The sequence below is a fragment of the Uloborus diversus genome, chromosome 6 (genome assembly GCF_026930045.1).
Source record: "Uloborus diversus isolate 005 chromosome 6, Udiv.v.3.1, whole genome shotgun sequence".
Taxonomy (NCBI): domain Eukaryota; kingdom Metazoa; phylum Arthropoda; class Arachnida; order Araneae; family Uloboridae; genus Uloborus; species Uloborus diversus.
This window is the reverse complement of record NC_072736.1, coordinates 48997480-49015029: the sequence shown is the minus strand read 5'-3', so window position 1 is coordinate 49015029 and position 17550 is coordinate 48997480. Positions and strand designations below refer to the sequence as shown.

Sequence of the window (17550 nt, the reverse complement as noted above, 5' to 3'; positions counted from 1 at the left end):
TTAATATTTTAACAATATGTCATGCTTGCTGAGGTTATTTATTGAGCAAAGGAAATAAACAAAATTATTATATTATATCTATATTTTAAACATTGAGATAAATCGCCGCCGGTACAACAATGATGGTTTGGATGGACTTAAATGGATTCCAAATCTGAGGCTCCAAAAGGGCAGTCTTCCAGTTATGTCGAACTTTATGACAATCATAAGTTAGAAACAATTACATTTTCGTAAAATATACCGCCATTCAAAACGGAACAATATAATGAAGCATTTGAAAACAATAGGTCTATCTTAAAGTTATATGGCAAAATTTCACCCGAGGCGCTGAATAATACTATATCGTGACGTGATTTTCAGCTGAGCTTTAAGTTGTGCAGATACTTAAAAGTGAAAGAATTATAATTTTGGTAGATCCTCATAATCTCAAAAAAAAAAAAAAAACATAAATTTAAAAAAATCAAATTTTTTTAAAATTCAACACAAAAAGTAAGGTTTTTTTCAGGTTGACTTATTTTTACTTCCTTTTACAAAAAAGGAAGTATTGTATTCGCAAAAAAAAATTTAACTCAAAAATCGGCTTTAATTTCATTTTTCTCACCCCCGCATGAATGTTCGGGTTTTTTTTTTTTGACCCGACCACACGTGGATACATGCCTAAGAACGTACAGACACCCGAAATATCCATTTTGACGACCCCTGAGTTAATTACAACAAATTTTCTCATGACGTCCGTATGTAGGTATGAATGTGCGTATGTGCGTATGTGTGTATGTGCGTGTGTATCTAGTATAACTCTAAAACGGTATGTCCTAGAAAGTTGAAATTTGTTACGTAGACTCCTAGTGAGGTCTAGTTGTGCACCTTCCTTTTTGGTTGCATTCGAATGTTTCTAAGGGGGTCTTTTCCCCTTTTGTTTGTGGGGAGGAATCGTTGTTGATTTCGATGTAAACTCAAGTGGTGTTATAACTTGTCGAACACTTGGCGATATATCGCCAGTCTTTTTGTCTCCAACGGCACATTTGGCGATTGTTTTTAAAGTTTTGTTTCAATTTGACCACTTTTGATGATATTTAGAGAGTAAACAATTGAATCACATGAAAATTGCCAATAATGGGGAAATGACATTAAATTGGAGTAAAAGGAAGTCATGTGACACACACATCAGCTCGTTTTTCTGAATCTCGAATCATTACCAAAATTTAAAACCCTAAAAACAAAACATAAAAAATTACTTGATGTAAGAAGGTCAACGCAGCTTTTCAACATTTTATATTATTCAAAACAAAATTTTAAATTTCATACCATCGATTCTCTGTTTTTTCTCCGGAAATCAGATTTTACTAATTAGTTGAAAACCAAGTTTAGAAAACGCAGTCCTAGCAGCCAACGTCACAAACAGACTTCAACCTACGTACAATAACACCACCGATCGAAACTTTCTTCAACCAATACGAAATCTTTAGTTGGTGCTTTGCTGATGTTACAGTCGACTGGTAAAAAAGGAGGGCTCAGCGGATTAGATAAAATGATATATATTTAATTTTTCAATATGATTTCAAGTAAAAAAAATGAAATGCATATATTTTTTTTAATATTCTTTACGGTTTAGGTGAAGTTACAACTGACTTGGGAATTCTAGCCCCTTCAACTGATGAAGAAGGAGGCTCCATGAACGGAAGAGGATCTGGATTTGTTTTATCTCCAGCTGTAGGAGTTTTAGTTGGAGTGGTTGCAGCGTTATTGATTATGATCTTTGTAATTGTTATTATAATGAGAGTACAAGGACCTCCACCAGCTCGTAGTAAGTATAGTTTACTGAAATTTCTACCATTCATTTTATGATTGCTCAAAAACAATTCAAGTGCTTGAATTTATGAGCTTATTAATATATTGTACTTACTAAATTTTAATGATAGAAAAATTCAGATTATGTATAATTGCAGCAAAAAAATTTGCAACTATGTAGTGTGCTTTGTTGCGCTAAATGTTTTAAAGTACGTTAGCAATGTTAAATATTTGCCATTCGAGGATTAAAAACGGGTTTGCAGTTTAAGAGTCAATTCCGGTGTGGTGATATCGCAACATACACTTTAGTTATGCAGATTTACTTCCTTAATGCTGTAGTAGCTACCTCATGCAAATACTCCCGGACAAGGTTTAACTCCAGTTTCTGGATGCTGTAATCGAACTGTTTTGCATTTTTTTATAGTGTGCCTTTGAGTTCCGGCACTTTTTGATTAGTGCAGTAGACCATCGTTTTACGCAAGGGTTACGTTCCACGGAAATACCGTGCAAATCAAAACCGCGTAAATTGAGACCTAATACTCGTGATAAAATAGGGGTTTGGTTCCGTAGATAAAAAAATACTTCATTCTAGTGATGACTAATTGTATAATAAGTTTAATGTGTACTTATATTGATTTCTATGCACAACATGTATAAAGAAAATATAAATTAATTTCGTGTCCTGTTTATAAAGAGGAGCTGGCTATGATAGTCTTTTGGTTGTCATTAAGAATTTTTCTTTGTAATTCTTTACAGAGCATTAACGCATCCATGATCACTTGAGTCATTTCCATGATAAAATCTTCCTTCACTAACAAATCAGAAAGATCATTTCTACTGTCTAGGAATGGCTCAAAATTGTCAATGTGAACGTTTTTGGTTGTGCGTCACCGAGGTCGGTATCTGCATTAGTTTTGACCTCCTTTGTCCTCCTAAAAGTTTTTCTTCCAGTGAGTTCTGAACTGTGTGAGTTTAATAACTTTACTTCTGGAAAGAACTCTAGAACAAATCGCATAAAATGTCTTTAGTGGCCCATGCTCGATTATTAACACGCCAAAATCCAATTGATTACACGTAATCTGCACTCTTTAGGAGTTTGGATTTTAAAAGAGGGAAAATTTTATCTGTTTACATTGCCGCATCCACATTAAACCGAAACTCATCCGCGTAAAATAAAATAAAGGTGTCAAATCTTAAACCGCGTGTATAATCGAAACCGCGTAAAAAATCCGCGTAAAACGAGGATCTACTCTACTCAGATTTTTCCTTTAAATTATGAACTGGAGTCATGTTTGCACAATTGCGCCAGATTGTAAATTTAAGTAACAAAATGAAGATGACATCAGCTTCTGAGATATGTCTCGTACCTCTAAAGGTGTTATGGCTACTCCAGACTGACAGTCCTGGATCTGACAGCACTTCTGTAGGAAAGTTTGAGTAGGGAGAATTTTTTTCCAAAAATGCTTAGTAGGTGTCCTAGAAAGTATTTTGGACTCGGGTGGACATCCGCCACCTGGTCACTTCTCCTGCTATGACGTCATCAAAGATGGTGGCATCTCGATCACATAAATGCTCATTAATTTTTTTAATACTTGACTTTTTTGCGTAATTCTTGCACATTTTTATACTAATTTATATTAACTAGTTTACTTTTCAGTTACAGTGTTAAAGTTTTCCGAAAACGTAGTTAAAAAAAAAATATTTTATTGTTTTTTATTTATTTTCCTTTTTTAAAATTCATTCTTTAAAATTATTTTTTCAATTGTCAATCGTTGAATAACCGTATAAAATTATACTCAGAAACTATTTACGTAAACATTTTTTTTTTGCCATTTTCACCTGGTGTGACTAATCAATCAGAATGTTCATTAGTCGCTCCACTTAAGCGCGCCACTATAGGCGGCGCAGTGATAACACTCGAGCACGTTGTTATTCTTCGAAGTAGTAAGTTGGCAGCCATTGAATTATATGATGTGTTATGAGTGAGACTGAGAGTGGTTTTTGAGATGATGAAACGCTGTTAATCTAAATGATTCTTTTGTTCGAGATTTATCGAAATAAAATTGAGATATGGATATTACTAAATTGTCGAGAGTGTCAAAAGACAGCATAGGAGACCATAAACCAGTTGAAAAGACTTGCATTATATGTAATAAAAGCAACAATAGTGTGATAAGTACAGAAAATGGTCGTGAAAAAATAAGGGCCATTGCGAAATGACGTAGTTACTAAGTGTTTGAACGCGTTAAGTGAGGAAGAGTTGTTGTACTACCATATGAATAATGCATGCTATAAGCAATACTGTCATAAGAAACCTCTTTCACAGCTTCAAAATGAGAATGAAAGATCAAAAGGTGAAGATGGCAAGTTACTGATAAATTATTTACCAGTAACCTGTGACAAAGGTGTATACGCTATTGCACGCGAAGTGCAACTTAGCAATCCAGATAAATTTTCAATTATTGTACTGGTGTTGGGTGCATTCCATATGGCTAAAATTGTGCTATGTTGTTTAGGTAAATATCTTCGAGGAAGTGGAATATCCGATGTGTTTATTGAATGTTCAGTCTTTGGAGTAAATGTGTTACGATCGGTTTTACATGGAAAGAATTATGTGAGAGGTGTCAAGGGGATGTTCATGTTGGGAGAAACCATGTTCAGATTGCAGGCGAAATATTTTTTGGAAGAACGTTGCATTGAGTCCTACGCTACAGAGTTTGAAAACTTACAGAACATTCAGCAGAATATTTCTCTGGCATGGGAAAAAAATCAGATCATATAGATGTAGATGGTTATGTGGAAAAACTCTTCTCGGACTTCGAGAGGTTTGTCAGCCGAGGAAGGAAAATGTCAGAGCAATTTTTGTGCTGGGACAATTTTATGAAACTCGTCCAACTTCTCAGAAATTTGATTCGTTCAGATAGACAAGGTCTTTGGGAATTACATTTAAATACAGTGCAGAAACTTCAACCAGTATTTGCCGTATTTGACTGTGTCAACTATCAGCGACGGTTTTCTCTGTATTTAGAAGACATGAGGAGACTAACCAAGACAGCCCCAGAGGTGCATGAAATGTTCACGAAGGGGAACAAAGGTAATCCGTTTTATATGCATATGCTTCCTAATCCATTGCACAATCTGTTAACAAAAGCACTGGTTTCCCAAGATACAAAGGAAAAAATATTAAAATTATTTAAGACCGGCGAAGAGATGTATTGTACATTGCAGAAAACACGATACGAGGACAAAACAGTAAGAATATCAAGCACCTTCCATACAGCCATGTTGCCACCATTTCATTGCACAAAAGCGCAAAGTATAGGTGCTACAAGGAAAGTTACTAAAAAGATATCGAACAAGTCATCTCACCGAATGATACAAGTAGCTCACACTCGTTCGTATGACATGCAAGAGCTCTTTCGTTATGAGCTATCTGAAAACTGTTCATTGTTCAATGACCAAGGGCTAATGGTAAAATAACAAAAAAAGTGCATTGTTAAAAGAGCTGGAAACATGGTAGCACCAGTGATGATACCTGGTTCAAGTCTGACGATAAAACCTGTTTTATAGTTGACGTCATGAATTCTGTACGAAAGGTTATGACAAATGAAAATAAAACTTTTGGTGGAGCTATTTCAGCTTTTTCGTCATACATCGGGAGCATCACCAAGAACTGTGGAAGAGTACATTACATTTTTGACAGTTATCGCAAATTTTCTCCTAAAAAGTCTGAGAGGGTGCAAAGACAAGGTAGCAGCATCGTTATAGATGTGGTCAAAATCTCAGAAGATATATTCCATTGCTTGTCCGACTCAGCAGCTTTTGGGGATCTTCAAGAAACAAACTGATGTTGCAAAAGTTCATTGCCGATACAGTGACAGCTTCTTTGACTCCAAACACCACATAATACCAACCACACTTTTAGTGCCTTTCATGGTGATGAAGATGATGATGTAATGTTTAACTATACATCTGTGCAAAGTGGGAAACAGATAAATAACCCAGAATTAAACTGTCTGACAGTAGAGGAAGCTGAATTCAGAATGTCGATTCCTTCAAAACATGCATCCCTGTGTGTGTTCACTAAAATCATTATAGATAGCGCCGACACTGATATAATGATGTTAACTTTGTTTCACTATCTTACTCTTCAACGATTTGGTGTTCAGGAACTTTGGGTGCGTACTGGAGTTGGTGATTTTACACGATTCTTATCTGTTAATGATATTCACTGAAAAAAGGTGAAAACTTATGTTCGTTGCTTTCTGCCATCCACGCACTATCTGGATCAGATTAAACAAGTAAATTTCGTACCATAAAACCTGCTCTTCATTGTGCATCTGTGGAGTATTTGGAGAGTTTTGGCGTATCATTTGACTGGATTTATATAGAGCAAAGCCTTAAATCTGCAGAAAAATACTTAGTGCAAGTACTGCGGAAAGGGTCATTCTGTAAATCTTTAGATGAATTTTGGTTATGGCTGTATCATCATGCAAAAAATATTGACACTGATAACTTGCCGCCTACTAGCAGAAGTGCTAAGAGCCACTTATTAAAATAATATTTTTACACATACCTACAACGACATTGTATTGACGATGTTGCTGTTAACTTAGATCCTTGTGAATTTGGTTTTGCAATGATGATTTGATGCTAGAAAAGAACTTACACAGATTTCCAACCGATTTTATTGGAGCATGTAATTGCTTGAAATGTGCCAAATCTTCCTGTACTAGAGCAAATGAAGTAACCTGTTGCTCTTTCTGTAAGTGTCATAGTACGGGTTTGCCACAAAGGCGCCCATATAGGGGGCAAGGGGGGCTTGCCCCCCCTTTAAAATTAGAACTTCCTTGCTTTTGGCACTTTTTGCTTTGCAAAAATGTAAAAACATTTATTCTCCAGCCATTAATGAATAAGTTATTAAAAATGAAATATTTTAATGACTCTAATCTGTCCTAAAATCGGTTTCCATGGAGAAAATACCCTCCTAACCCATGGGGAAAATATCTGAGCCCCCCCCCATACTATTTTGCATATGGGCGCCCTTGGTTTGCAACTAACTTGTAACAACCCCTTTTAAATATAATTTTATTAAGTGCAACAAAAAAATAAAAAAAATAGTTATTAATAGCAGCAGTAAAAATACATTGCTATTCGCCTTAAAAACACTAATTGTAACTTACTGGTCGAATTTTCATTTTTGTTGGTTAAGTATTAACATAAATTTGGGCTTATATGGGGACGAAAGCGCGGGCCCGCCATCTTTGATGACGTCATAGCTGAAAAATGTACGAAATGTCAGATGTCCACATAAGCTCTAAATACTTTGTAGGACACCTACTAAACATTTTTGAAGCAAAATTCTCCGTACTCACTCTTTCCATCGAAGTACTAAGCATTTATGAGAGCGAGCGGCCGCCATCTTTGATGACGTCATAGCAGGAGAAGTGACCAGGTGGCGGATGTCCACCCGAGTCCAAAATACTTTCTAGGACACCTACTAAACATTTTTAAAAAGAAACTCTCCCTACTCGAACTTTCCTACAGAAGTGCTGTCAGATCCTGGACTATGATGGTCTCATGGAAAGGTTCAGTCTTTAGATGCCATGACAAACTGTTATGTAATTTATTGTAGTTACGTCTTAGTTTTTGTAACTATGTTGTGATACTTTTAACGTTATGATCTTCACAAGAGTCACGATTTTGATAAGATCAAGAATAATAACTGTTATCGATTTTATCTGATTATAGCATGAGTTCTGGATTGAACGTAGCACATTTGTTTTTCCTTCAGCCGTCAAATGATAGGTTGCATTTTGTTTGTTACTATTATTATTTATTTTAATACAATTATTCAATATTTTCCTATTAATTTCTGTATTTATGTATTTATTAATACATTTATTCATTCTGAGATATTGCATAAATTTCTTCAAAGTTATTCACATGTTTTAAAAGTTGGAAAAGTAATTAAACATACGTTAAATTTAAAGCTTTTTGTTACGTCCAAAAACCAAATTTTGGTTTTAATTATCGGGAGGTATACATTTTTTATACCGTTAAATTCCATTTTTTTCATATAAGTTAACAATTTTATTTATTTATTTATTAGTCTTAAAATTTCGTCTTTTTTGACTTTCTTTTTCTTTATAGCTATTAATGTATATGTGTTTTGACTTAAAATTATTTCAAAGCCTTACTATCTTATATTTTGTTTTTATTGATATACTGTTCGGTTTTTTTTTTCTTACTAATTAGTAGTAGGGGAGAAGTAGGTACAGTGAGACAACATAATTTTGTTTTTTAATTAGATATTTCCAGTCTGGTAGGACTATTGAAAAGTCAGATTGACATACTGTGAACAATATTATCAAAACACGTTTGCTTTCAAGTATCATGTAAGAAAAATGACCACGTCATCATAGTTTGAACACTTTGCACTCACTGTTTCTAAAGTGTTAGATAAACTTTACAGACTGGCCTAATTGATCTTACATTAGCATATTAATTAATGTCATTTTTGCAGTAGAATGATGTTGCTTATTTCCTTTGTCTAGATAATACAAGCTATTGAGTTAATACTTTGAAATGAGGGAGCAGTCAGAAACAATTAATTCGTTGCTTACTGTTCCCACGGCACTTTTATATTTAAAGTGGAGAAATTATACATTGCATCAAATTTAATTACGACTTGCATCTTAATGTAAATAATAATAAAATTACTTGTTGCAGGGCATTTTGGAAGCCCTGCATCAACAAAATAAGCATTCTTGAATGAAATTATGACTATTACAGCTATATAATATCACATAATTATTTTTATTTCGTACTTGTTTTTTTACATTATTTTTTATTGTTTCATTTCAATATGCTAAATGTAATAATATTTTACCGCATTTCAAAAATTTTAACATGCCTCCAGAAAAGGAAGTTAGATATGCTATTTTGGAGGTTTTCTGACACAAACAGGAAATAAGCTGTTTTAATAGAACTAGACAAAGGCTAGTGAAAACATTCCATCCTTATCCAATGCTACATCACAAGATGAAACATTCAGTCAATTAACTAGTCCAGAATCATCTAAATCGTTCTATCTAGGACCCAAACAAATACGTGGTTGATTTTACTACTGTGTGACAAGCCGACATTATATTTACATTGCGCAATAACTTATTTCAATACTAAGCAATAATGAATACTAAGCACTCATTCAAATTTTTCCAGGTGAATTTACATTGCTTCAAAGAGTTTGCTAATATATATATATATATATATATATATATATATATATATATATATATATATATATATATATATATATATATATATATATATATGTCTGATGTCTGACTGTTCCTACTTACCGAAAGAACAGTGAGACACAACAAACTGCATTTCGTTTTTTTCCCTCGTTTTTTGTGAATTCATAGTTCTTTCAAGATCCGTTTTTGTAACACATATTAAAGTGACAAATATTTTACCATTTCAAAGAATTTAATTTCTTCTTTTTTTAATAATAAAAAAATTAAAATGAATTTTCGTACATCACTGTACAAACTCTTCTCCATTTTTTTCCTTGCTATTTCATCATGTAAGAACGTGTTCACTAGAGTGTTTACTTCTTATTCTATTTTATCTTAAATAATTAAATAATTAATTAACACATTTTTTTAATATAAGAAAAATAAAAAGAAAAAAAAGTTTGAAATGGAATAGCTGGCTTCCGCATATGGCTAATGATCATATAAATATTTTGTTTTGGAAGACAACGCTATTAGTGATTTTGTTTGATCTGTAAAAGCTATCTTTAATTTAATCAAATAATTAGTTATCATGTGTTTAATATACTTTTATTATTTTTTATTTTTTAGGAACATATTTTGAGGAAGAAAAATTCAAGTTAGTATAATTTTTTTTAATAAAAATTGTTCATAAGTATTTGTCTATGTTTTTAAATAACTTCCTGGTTGGAAAAAGGGAAATGTGGAGCAAAGTTAACTGGTGAAATATTTACTCTGCTTTTAGCACCCCTGACTAGTAATACTTTAATTGTGTAGTAACATATGTAGGCTATTCCACTCAAGGAAAAATTCCCTCAGAAAATCAAATCATATAATACAAGCAGTTTTTAAAAGTTGCTAATCAAACTGTAATATTTTGTTGTAAATAAAAATTGATTTTGATATTATCAAATTATAAAGTTATTTTTATTAACATGGTAAATATTAATTGACACCTTCTAATAGTCAGTGCATTTTTTATTTAGTTAATATTTTGTTTATTTGTATTGTTAACATGTTTACCGATTAGTCAAGTGCATGCGGGGCATAGTGAAAGGGGCAAAGTGAAATAGTTCATTTCGCTCTTATTCATTACTATGTTATTCACTCATTTATTTTTCCTCGTGTATTGAATGTTTAGCTTATTTATTTATTCGTTTATTGTGTCATTATTTTTTAATTTATTTAAATGTACTTTTATTTGCTCATTAATATATTAAAACATATTTTCAGAATCGAATAGAAAATATTCCGAATATTATTTTATTTTTCACTTCACCCCACGACAAAAAAAAGGTAAACAATTTCCACTTTTCTTTGAAGGCCCAATTTTACTGCCAAAAATTTAAAATAATTTTTCAGTGCAACTTTTATTATTAAATACCATGTTCTTTCTTTATGTACTGTAATTTTCAATTTGTTTATTTTCAAAAAGCTAAGTCATCTTAACTATTTCACTTTGTCCCACATTCCCCTATTAATTGTCGTTAAGTTGTATTATCAAATATTAAGACTGAAAACTACTTGTAATGTTTTTCATGTAGAGGCTTTTGTCGGAATGTTTCGAACACAATATTTCACGTTAGATAAGCTTTTGCTAGAAGAAAATGATCAATTTAGAAACTAATAACGCACATCTCTTATTTAATTAAGGTTATTTTCTCAATAGCATTTAATGACATTGCATTTTATCGAGTAGCAATGCAACAATCTATGGACACAAATTGCAAAACAAAATACTTAAGAGTTTGTTTGTGTTAGCAAGACATAATATTGTTTAAAAGTCAGTTTAAGGGTAAAATAATCCTTCTTATCCCGAAAGTATCTTTACTGCCATAAGAACTGAAAATTACGTTGTTTTAATATTTTTGTTGTTTGAAAGTTTTAGTGAAATTAATTAAACCTTATGCAGTTTCAATAAAATATCTGATATTCTCCTAATTAAGACACGACTTTTTAAAGGCCTTAGGGAAAGAACACTCTTCCTCAAAAAATTGGAATAAGAGAGTTTTATTTTTCTCCTTGACATTAGTTTTCTAAATACTGAGTTTTATTTTGTTGAGTTATTAATTAGCAAGACGTACTTGTGTTATTTTTCCTGAATTTCCAGAAATACAAAACCACTTAAATACATCGAAGTTTTATTCAAGCATTACTGAAGAAAAAATTCTTGATTTGCTGTATTTACGTTTAAATGTCTAAGAAGTAAACTTTCCTTTTAAACGTAAAAACTAAGTTAATTAAAATACAAAACATTTTGTTAATTATGGAAGTATAAGCATTTATTTAATCTCCGATAATATAATATCAGAGGTTAGAAGTAAGAGCAATTAGGTTGTTTTTTGTGTGTTTGTGTGTATTATAAAAAATTCTGAAAATCTGTCATCTGCACTCGCGATAATAATTTATCTATTTAAGTGTTGCGCACTTACGTGCTAGACGTTAGTATCCACTACCGGAAAATGGTTCTGTACTGTAGATCATTTGAGAGCATCAGTTGCCAAATTTATTAACTAAACTTTTTGAAAAAAAATCCTTTCTTTTGCTTTATTAGTGCTTAATCAATGCTTAGAATGTGAATTTATATTAAATTTTTGGTTCAGTACAGTTCTGATCCTAAGATGTAAGAAAATGTAACACGAGGGCCCATTCACTTCTATGGATAACACTATCTTCTTCATCACTTTTCTCGACTTTTTGTTTTATGGAGTTAATCGATTTGGCAAGTGAAGCACCCATTTAGTGGTATGCTACAAATCAAGAATCTGGCTGACTACAATAAATGTTTCCTAATTTGACTGTTGTCTAGTGACATTATACTATATATTAGGTCTGCATGTTATCACCAAAACATGATAAACTAAGCACCATTCTTTGCTTTCAACTACTAGGTGGCAAATTTTCCTCTTTGGTGCAGACAACACCTAACACTTCGAGTGGTTTCGAAAATGAAATCTAATGCACGAGTCGAACGTTCTCTGCTTTTGTTACTTGGTGCTCTAAAGTCATCTTCGGAAGAGAACATCAGGTTAACATAAAGATCACAGTTAAAGCTTCTTTTCTGGAACTCGAAACATTGTAGCAACAAAATACACTATAGAAAGCGTTAAAATGTTTGCATCAATGTATTAAAAAATATGCTTGATCTTGCACTTACAATTGTTGAAACTTAGGTCTAACTGGAAATATTATATAACGCATTGATTTACGTATTTTAAGCAATCACGAATTTTTTACTGTTTTCATTTGACTGTAAAATGACGTCCGTATTTTCCCTCCGCCTTCCTCTACAGCACCACTGTCGACCGGCCTCTCCAGATGCTGCTCCTCTAGCGAGCACCATCTCCAGATTGAGTCCATATCCTACGCACACGCGATACAAACACACGCACGTCTACACACATAAAATCCTATACACACGCGCGTACATACACAAACACACCACTACACACACGCGCGTACATACACAAACACACCACTACACACACGCGTGTCTACATACACAAACACACCACTACACACATGCGTGCCTACATACACAAACACACCACTACACACACGCGTCCCTACATACACAAACACTCCACTACACACACACACGCCTGCATACACAAACTCACCACTACACACACACGCGCGTACATACACCCACACACGAACGCCTACAACTACACGTGCCAACATGCACCCCCACACAAACGCCTACACACACGCGCGTACATACATGCACACACATACACAAACACGCAAGTGTCAACATAGCCTATATACTGGCACGCGCTCGTGATTTCGAAAAACATTGCTTGAATTCAAGATACCAAAAAATCAAGTTTTATTTATTATTATTATTTTTGACTTGTTTCAAGTAATAAGGATAGTTTTGCAGACGGTGTTACACTGTTCAAATCAACTACAACATAATTCTTATTGTGATGGCAATATATTATATTACTGCACAAAACAGAGGTGTTACAGTTACAGCAGATTTCAACGACTCTGAAAATTTTAAAAATACTGTTTGGTGCATTTTTTGTTTGGATGACAATATATATTCCTAAACAAAAAGGCAAAAACAAATTCTAAAGCACTGATCAATATTTCCTAACTTTATTTTTTGGAGAACAGCCTACCTTTTTGAGCGTAAGATGCAATGTAGGACAAATTGAATATAACTGCTTTTGATATGTTGGTACTTATCCATCTCTTTAGCTGTCAAACATATTTAGTCAAAAAAAAAAAAATGGCATGCAACCGAATTAATAAAATATTCCATATCTACTTGAAGAATAATACTTAACTAAATGACGATGAACAACTGAAAAATAATTCGCTACTAGGTCCATTACGAAAGAAAATTTTTGTACCTCGTAGTTAAGTATTAAAAAGAATTCTTTTAAAATGTTCATCTATTCGATTTTCTTTCGAAATGCTTTTTGGTTTTCTGACTCTCATGAATGTTTTTTTTTATTGTCTCTATTGTTTAGGTATCCCTCACCGATTAAGAAAGAACCGAATGACAGTCTTGTGGATGGTAACGAAAAAAGTCCAGATATCATACCTCTTCCATCTGAAATTGAAGGTAATAGCACCGGTGTTGAACATTGTACGTTAACATCGAAAAAAATACAACATTCGGTGCTGGAAATACAAATACGATTTTTTATACATAAAACTCGCATAACATCATTACATTTACAATTGATGCATTGAGAAAAATATTTTATCGTTCTGAGAATTTAATCATTCACTATTCTGCGCATTGTCTTCTTCTTCTTCTTCATCAGCACAACAGCCTGGTGCAGGCCAAGGCTTTCTCCGTCTGCTTCCTCCAGGCGGTACGACACGTTGCCAGGTTTCTCCACCTGTTCACTCCCAAAATTTTAAGGTCCTTCTCAACACTATCAAGCCACCTTGTTGCTGGTCTTCCCCTTCTCCTTGTACCCTCAATCCTTGAAAAAGTTAGCTTTTTAACCGGGTCCAGATCTGTACGCCTAAATACATGCCCCAGCCATCTGATTCTATTGGCTTTAATTACTCTTAAGATGTTGGGTTGTCGGTATTTACGGTATACTTCAAAGTTGTATAAACTTCTCCAAGTGTCATTTTCTTTAACTGCTCCAAAAATTGCCCGAAGGATCTTTCTTTCAAAAATGAGAAGTCTATTTTCCTCTGTTTTATTAATTGCCCATGTCTCACTACCGTATAAAATGATCGGCTGCGCATTGTCTACCTACCCACAAATGTCCGTCTAAATCGGACAACTCCTTCTTGGTGCGTCGATTTTTTTTATAGAGTGCATTTAACTTCGTATTCGAAAGTAGTTTCATGTTATTTTGGTTTTACCACAAAGTTTCAAGGTGTACGAACACTTTTAGGAGCTACTGTATGTACATATTTATATCTGAACTGGAATTAAATAAGTTAAACTAAGAAGCAACTATACGGTTTTGTTGTTGTAAATTTGATGCTGTTTGAAAATTCATTTAAGTCTGATTATTTTCGATGGGTGGTTCTTTACCTTGATGAAAGTTAAACTTTCTTTTTGCAGTTTTGTCGGCCTTTTTATTTTCTACATTTTTAGAATATTTCTTTTAATTGGCAGCTAAGAGTTCTGCCCCTTCTCATGAGTTACGTGCGTTGTTGTAACCTGGCTAAGATTAGGAGCAATATATATTTTTTGGTTCTAATAGTTCCAGGTTTTGCGACCTGCAAATTGATTTACGTCGTTCTGATTAATAGTTTAAATAAGAAATTGACTAACTCTTGTGTTCTATATTTTACGGCATTTAAATATTTGCCAATATCTAAAACAAATGATCTGAAAGATGATTGCTGTTAAAAAAAATGAAATATAACGTTAATCGGTGGTCAAAACTTTTGGTAACAAAACCAGGCTCTTATCTCTTCATAGCAATTGTACAGCAATTTAGCTAATGAAAAACAAATCAATATCTAAGACGACGACCTGAAATTCGAAATATTTCCTCAGAAAAAAAAACTTACTTCTTACTTAAAAAAAGTTACTTAAAAAGCAAAGCAGAAATGAAAATAAATAGAAGCGTGTGGGACAAAGTAAAATCATAAGAAATTTTTCTCTGTATTATTAAAGGTTTTGTGGAATTTAAAACAACTTGTTCAAGAACCGCTGTTCAAGGCGGTATTATTTATTTAACATTAGGCATGCTTTCCTTTTCAATATTAAATACAACAAGTCAAGTGCATTTGGTTAAAACTGATTTGGACTTTAAGTGAAAAGGTTTTATTTCCTTTTTTTAATTTACTTATTCACTGACATAACTTTGGCGTCCTACACAGACGTACTTATTCACCCATTATTTAACACACTTACATTCATTATTTTGATCATTTTTTTTCATTCAGTTATTATCTAATTCGGTAATTTCATTCACTTGTTTGTTTACACATTTATTAATTAGATAGTCATTTATCTCTTCATTTAATTATAGTTTCATTTGAAGAAAAATGTTTTCAATAATTAAATAGATGCAGTTTCATTATAAAAGTTTTTCAGTTATAACTTTGCTCACTTTATATGAATTGACCACCAAAAATTAAAAATAGTTATTTGAAAATACGTTGCCTTATCTTAATGAACTGCAATCTTCAAAATAAATTTTGTTTTTTCTTAATTTTGAAAATATTGTTTCACTTACATTCCCCAACATGTTATTCATTTTTGTTAAGTAAGTCTTATGCAGCTTATAAAATGATAAATCAAAATATCTCGTAATGATACGTTTTTTTTTTCTTTCGCAGTGTTTGCAACCTCAATTGCTGTTGAAATGTGCTCGACATCTCCTCGATTACCTAAAGATGCAGAAGAAGTGTACTACACCGTCGAAAGTCAAACATGCGTATAAATGTTGAAAAAAGGAACGATAGGATTCTAAGGTAAGTATTTTTATAAACTGTTCTCTATTTTAGGGGTAAATAGCTTCAACTCTTTCACTTTTTCTGTATTCTTTCGCTTTAATGGAACCTTATTATAAAGTTTTATATTTATTATTTCGACAATACATAACTTATTTTTAAATCTTTGTCAATTTTACTACACATTTTTAATGTAACTTAATGATGAGTTGCATTTATAAAATAAAAACTAAATAAAAGTTTACAAACAATTGTTGAGAGAAAATACTGTAAAAAGATTTATTACATTTAAAACAAAATGCCGTAAAATATTCATCATTGGAATTGTATTTACCCACCTACTGTTGTAATGTTTTTTTGTTTTTTTTTTGCTATACTAAATGCCACTAAGCTGAAATCATGATCAATTAAAACATTTAAATTAAAAAAAAAATTAAATGCGTAAAAGTTCTGTAATAAATGCATACATATTAATCATATAAAACACATCATTATTTCAAAAGAAACAATCATGTCTCATACTTTAAAACATCATCGTATTTTAACACATAAAATTCAGGAAAAACAAATTACCATTCGAGCTGCTACCAAATAAGATTCCTGTACACAACATGTCTTTAAAACTACATTTTCATTTTATTTTACATTTTTTTAACATTTACCGATGTTTGCTGCACTAAATGGAAACCGAGATTGAGTTTAATAATGTATTTACGTAAGCAGTATGAAAACCAAATTCTGGGGTCATTTTGACCCTGTTGGTAATTTGTACCATAGATAAAAATGAATATGGAAAATATAGTTTTGTTACAGTATTATTAGGAAACACAAACTTAAAACGAGCAAAATTATTTTTGTCGAATCTCACTATTGTAATTTAATTACAGAGAAGTTTCAATCAGTGGATAGTCGCGATGATTTGGATAACAATTCACTGCAGTAGGTTTAGGAGAGTTAAAATTTTCGCTAGTGAATAGGAAAGGGTGGGGCACAGTTAAACGTGGGGTACCGAGAGAGAAAGTTTTTTTTGTTTTTTTTTTGGATTTTTAAAATACAATTGATGAATGTCGCTAGGTACCCAAAAATCTGCAGCAACTGACCGGGTGGACTCTGGGATGTTGTTGCTTGTGCTTATAATGAAATAATCGTTATTTTCCAGATTTCAAGCCAGCAATGATTTTTTATTCCACTCTGGCATGCTTTATTTATATGTTATTTTCTTGTATGAATAAAAAACTTCCGTTTGATCATTGTTCTTATTATGTAGCTCATTATGTAGCATTCAAAGCGTTTATAATTGGTTTTAAAAGAACTCGTTAAATGTTTTTATTAGAAGAAAAGGACCGTGTGAGGTACAGTGAGACCGTCGTTTTTGGGACAAGGTTAAACACCACCACTCTGTCCACTCCTGACATCGAAAATAATTCGAAAATCCCAAATCCGAAATATCCAAATTCAAAAAGGAGGTTTTTTAAAAGGTTAATTCATTATTTAAGTGTTTTCAAAATGCGGTTTATTTTCAATACATGTATTTTTACCCCATCAAAAATGCGAATTAAACCACGTAAGGCAAAAATAGAGACATTTTCTG

At 32.6% G+C, this 17550-nt stretch overlaps 1 protein-coding gene across 1 annotated transcript in view; it reads left to right on the top strand.

Moving 5' to 3' along the window:
- LOC129224751 (nephrin-like) overlaps positions 1 to 15972 on the top strand; it is a 45285-nt gene extending 29313 nt beyond the window's left edge. Inside the window, 4 exon segments of the mRNA XM_054859300.1 lie at positions 1613 to 1804; positions 9660 to 9687; positions 13553 to 13647; positions 15846 to 15972. Coding sequence (XP_054715275.1) covers positions 1613 to 1804; positions 9660 to 9687; positions 13553 to 13647; positions 15846 to 15949 — 419 coding nt within the window. The 3' untranslated portion in view covers positions 15950 to 15972.
- The last annotated feature ends 1578 nt before the right edge of the window (positions 15973 to 17550 follow it).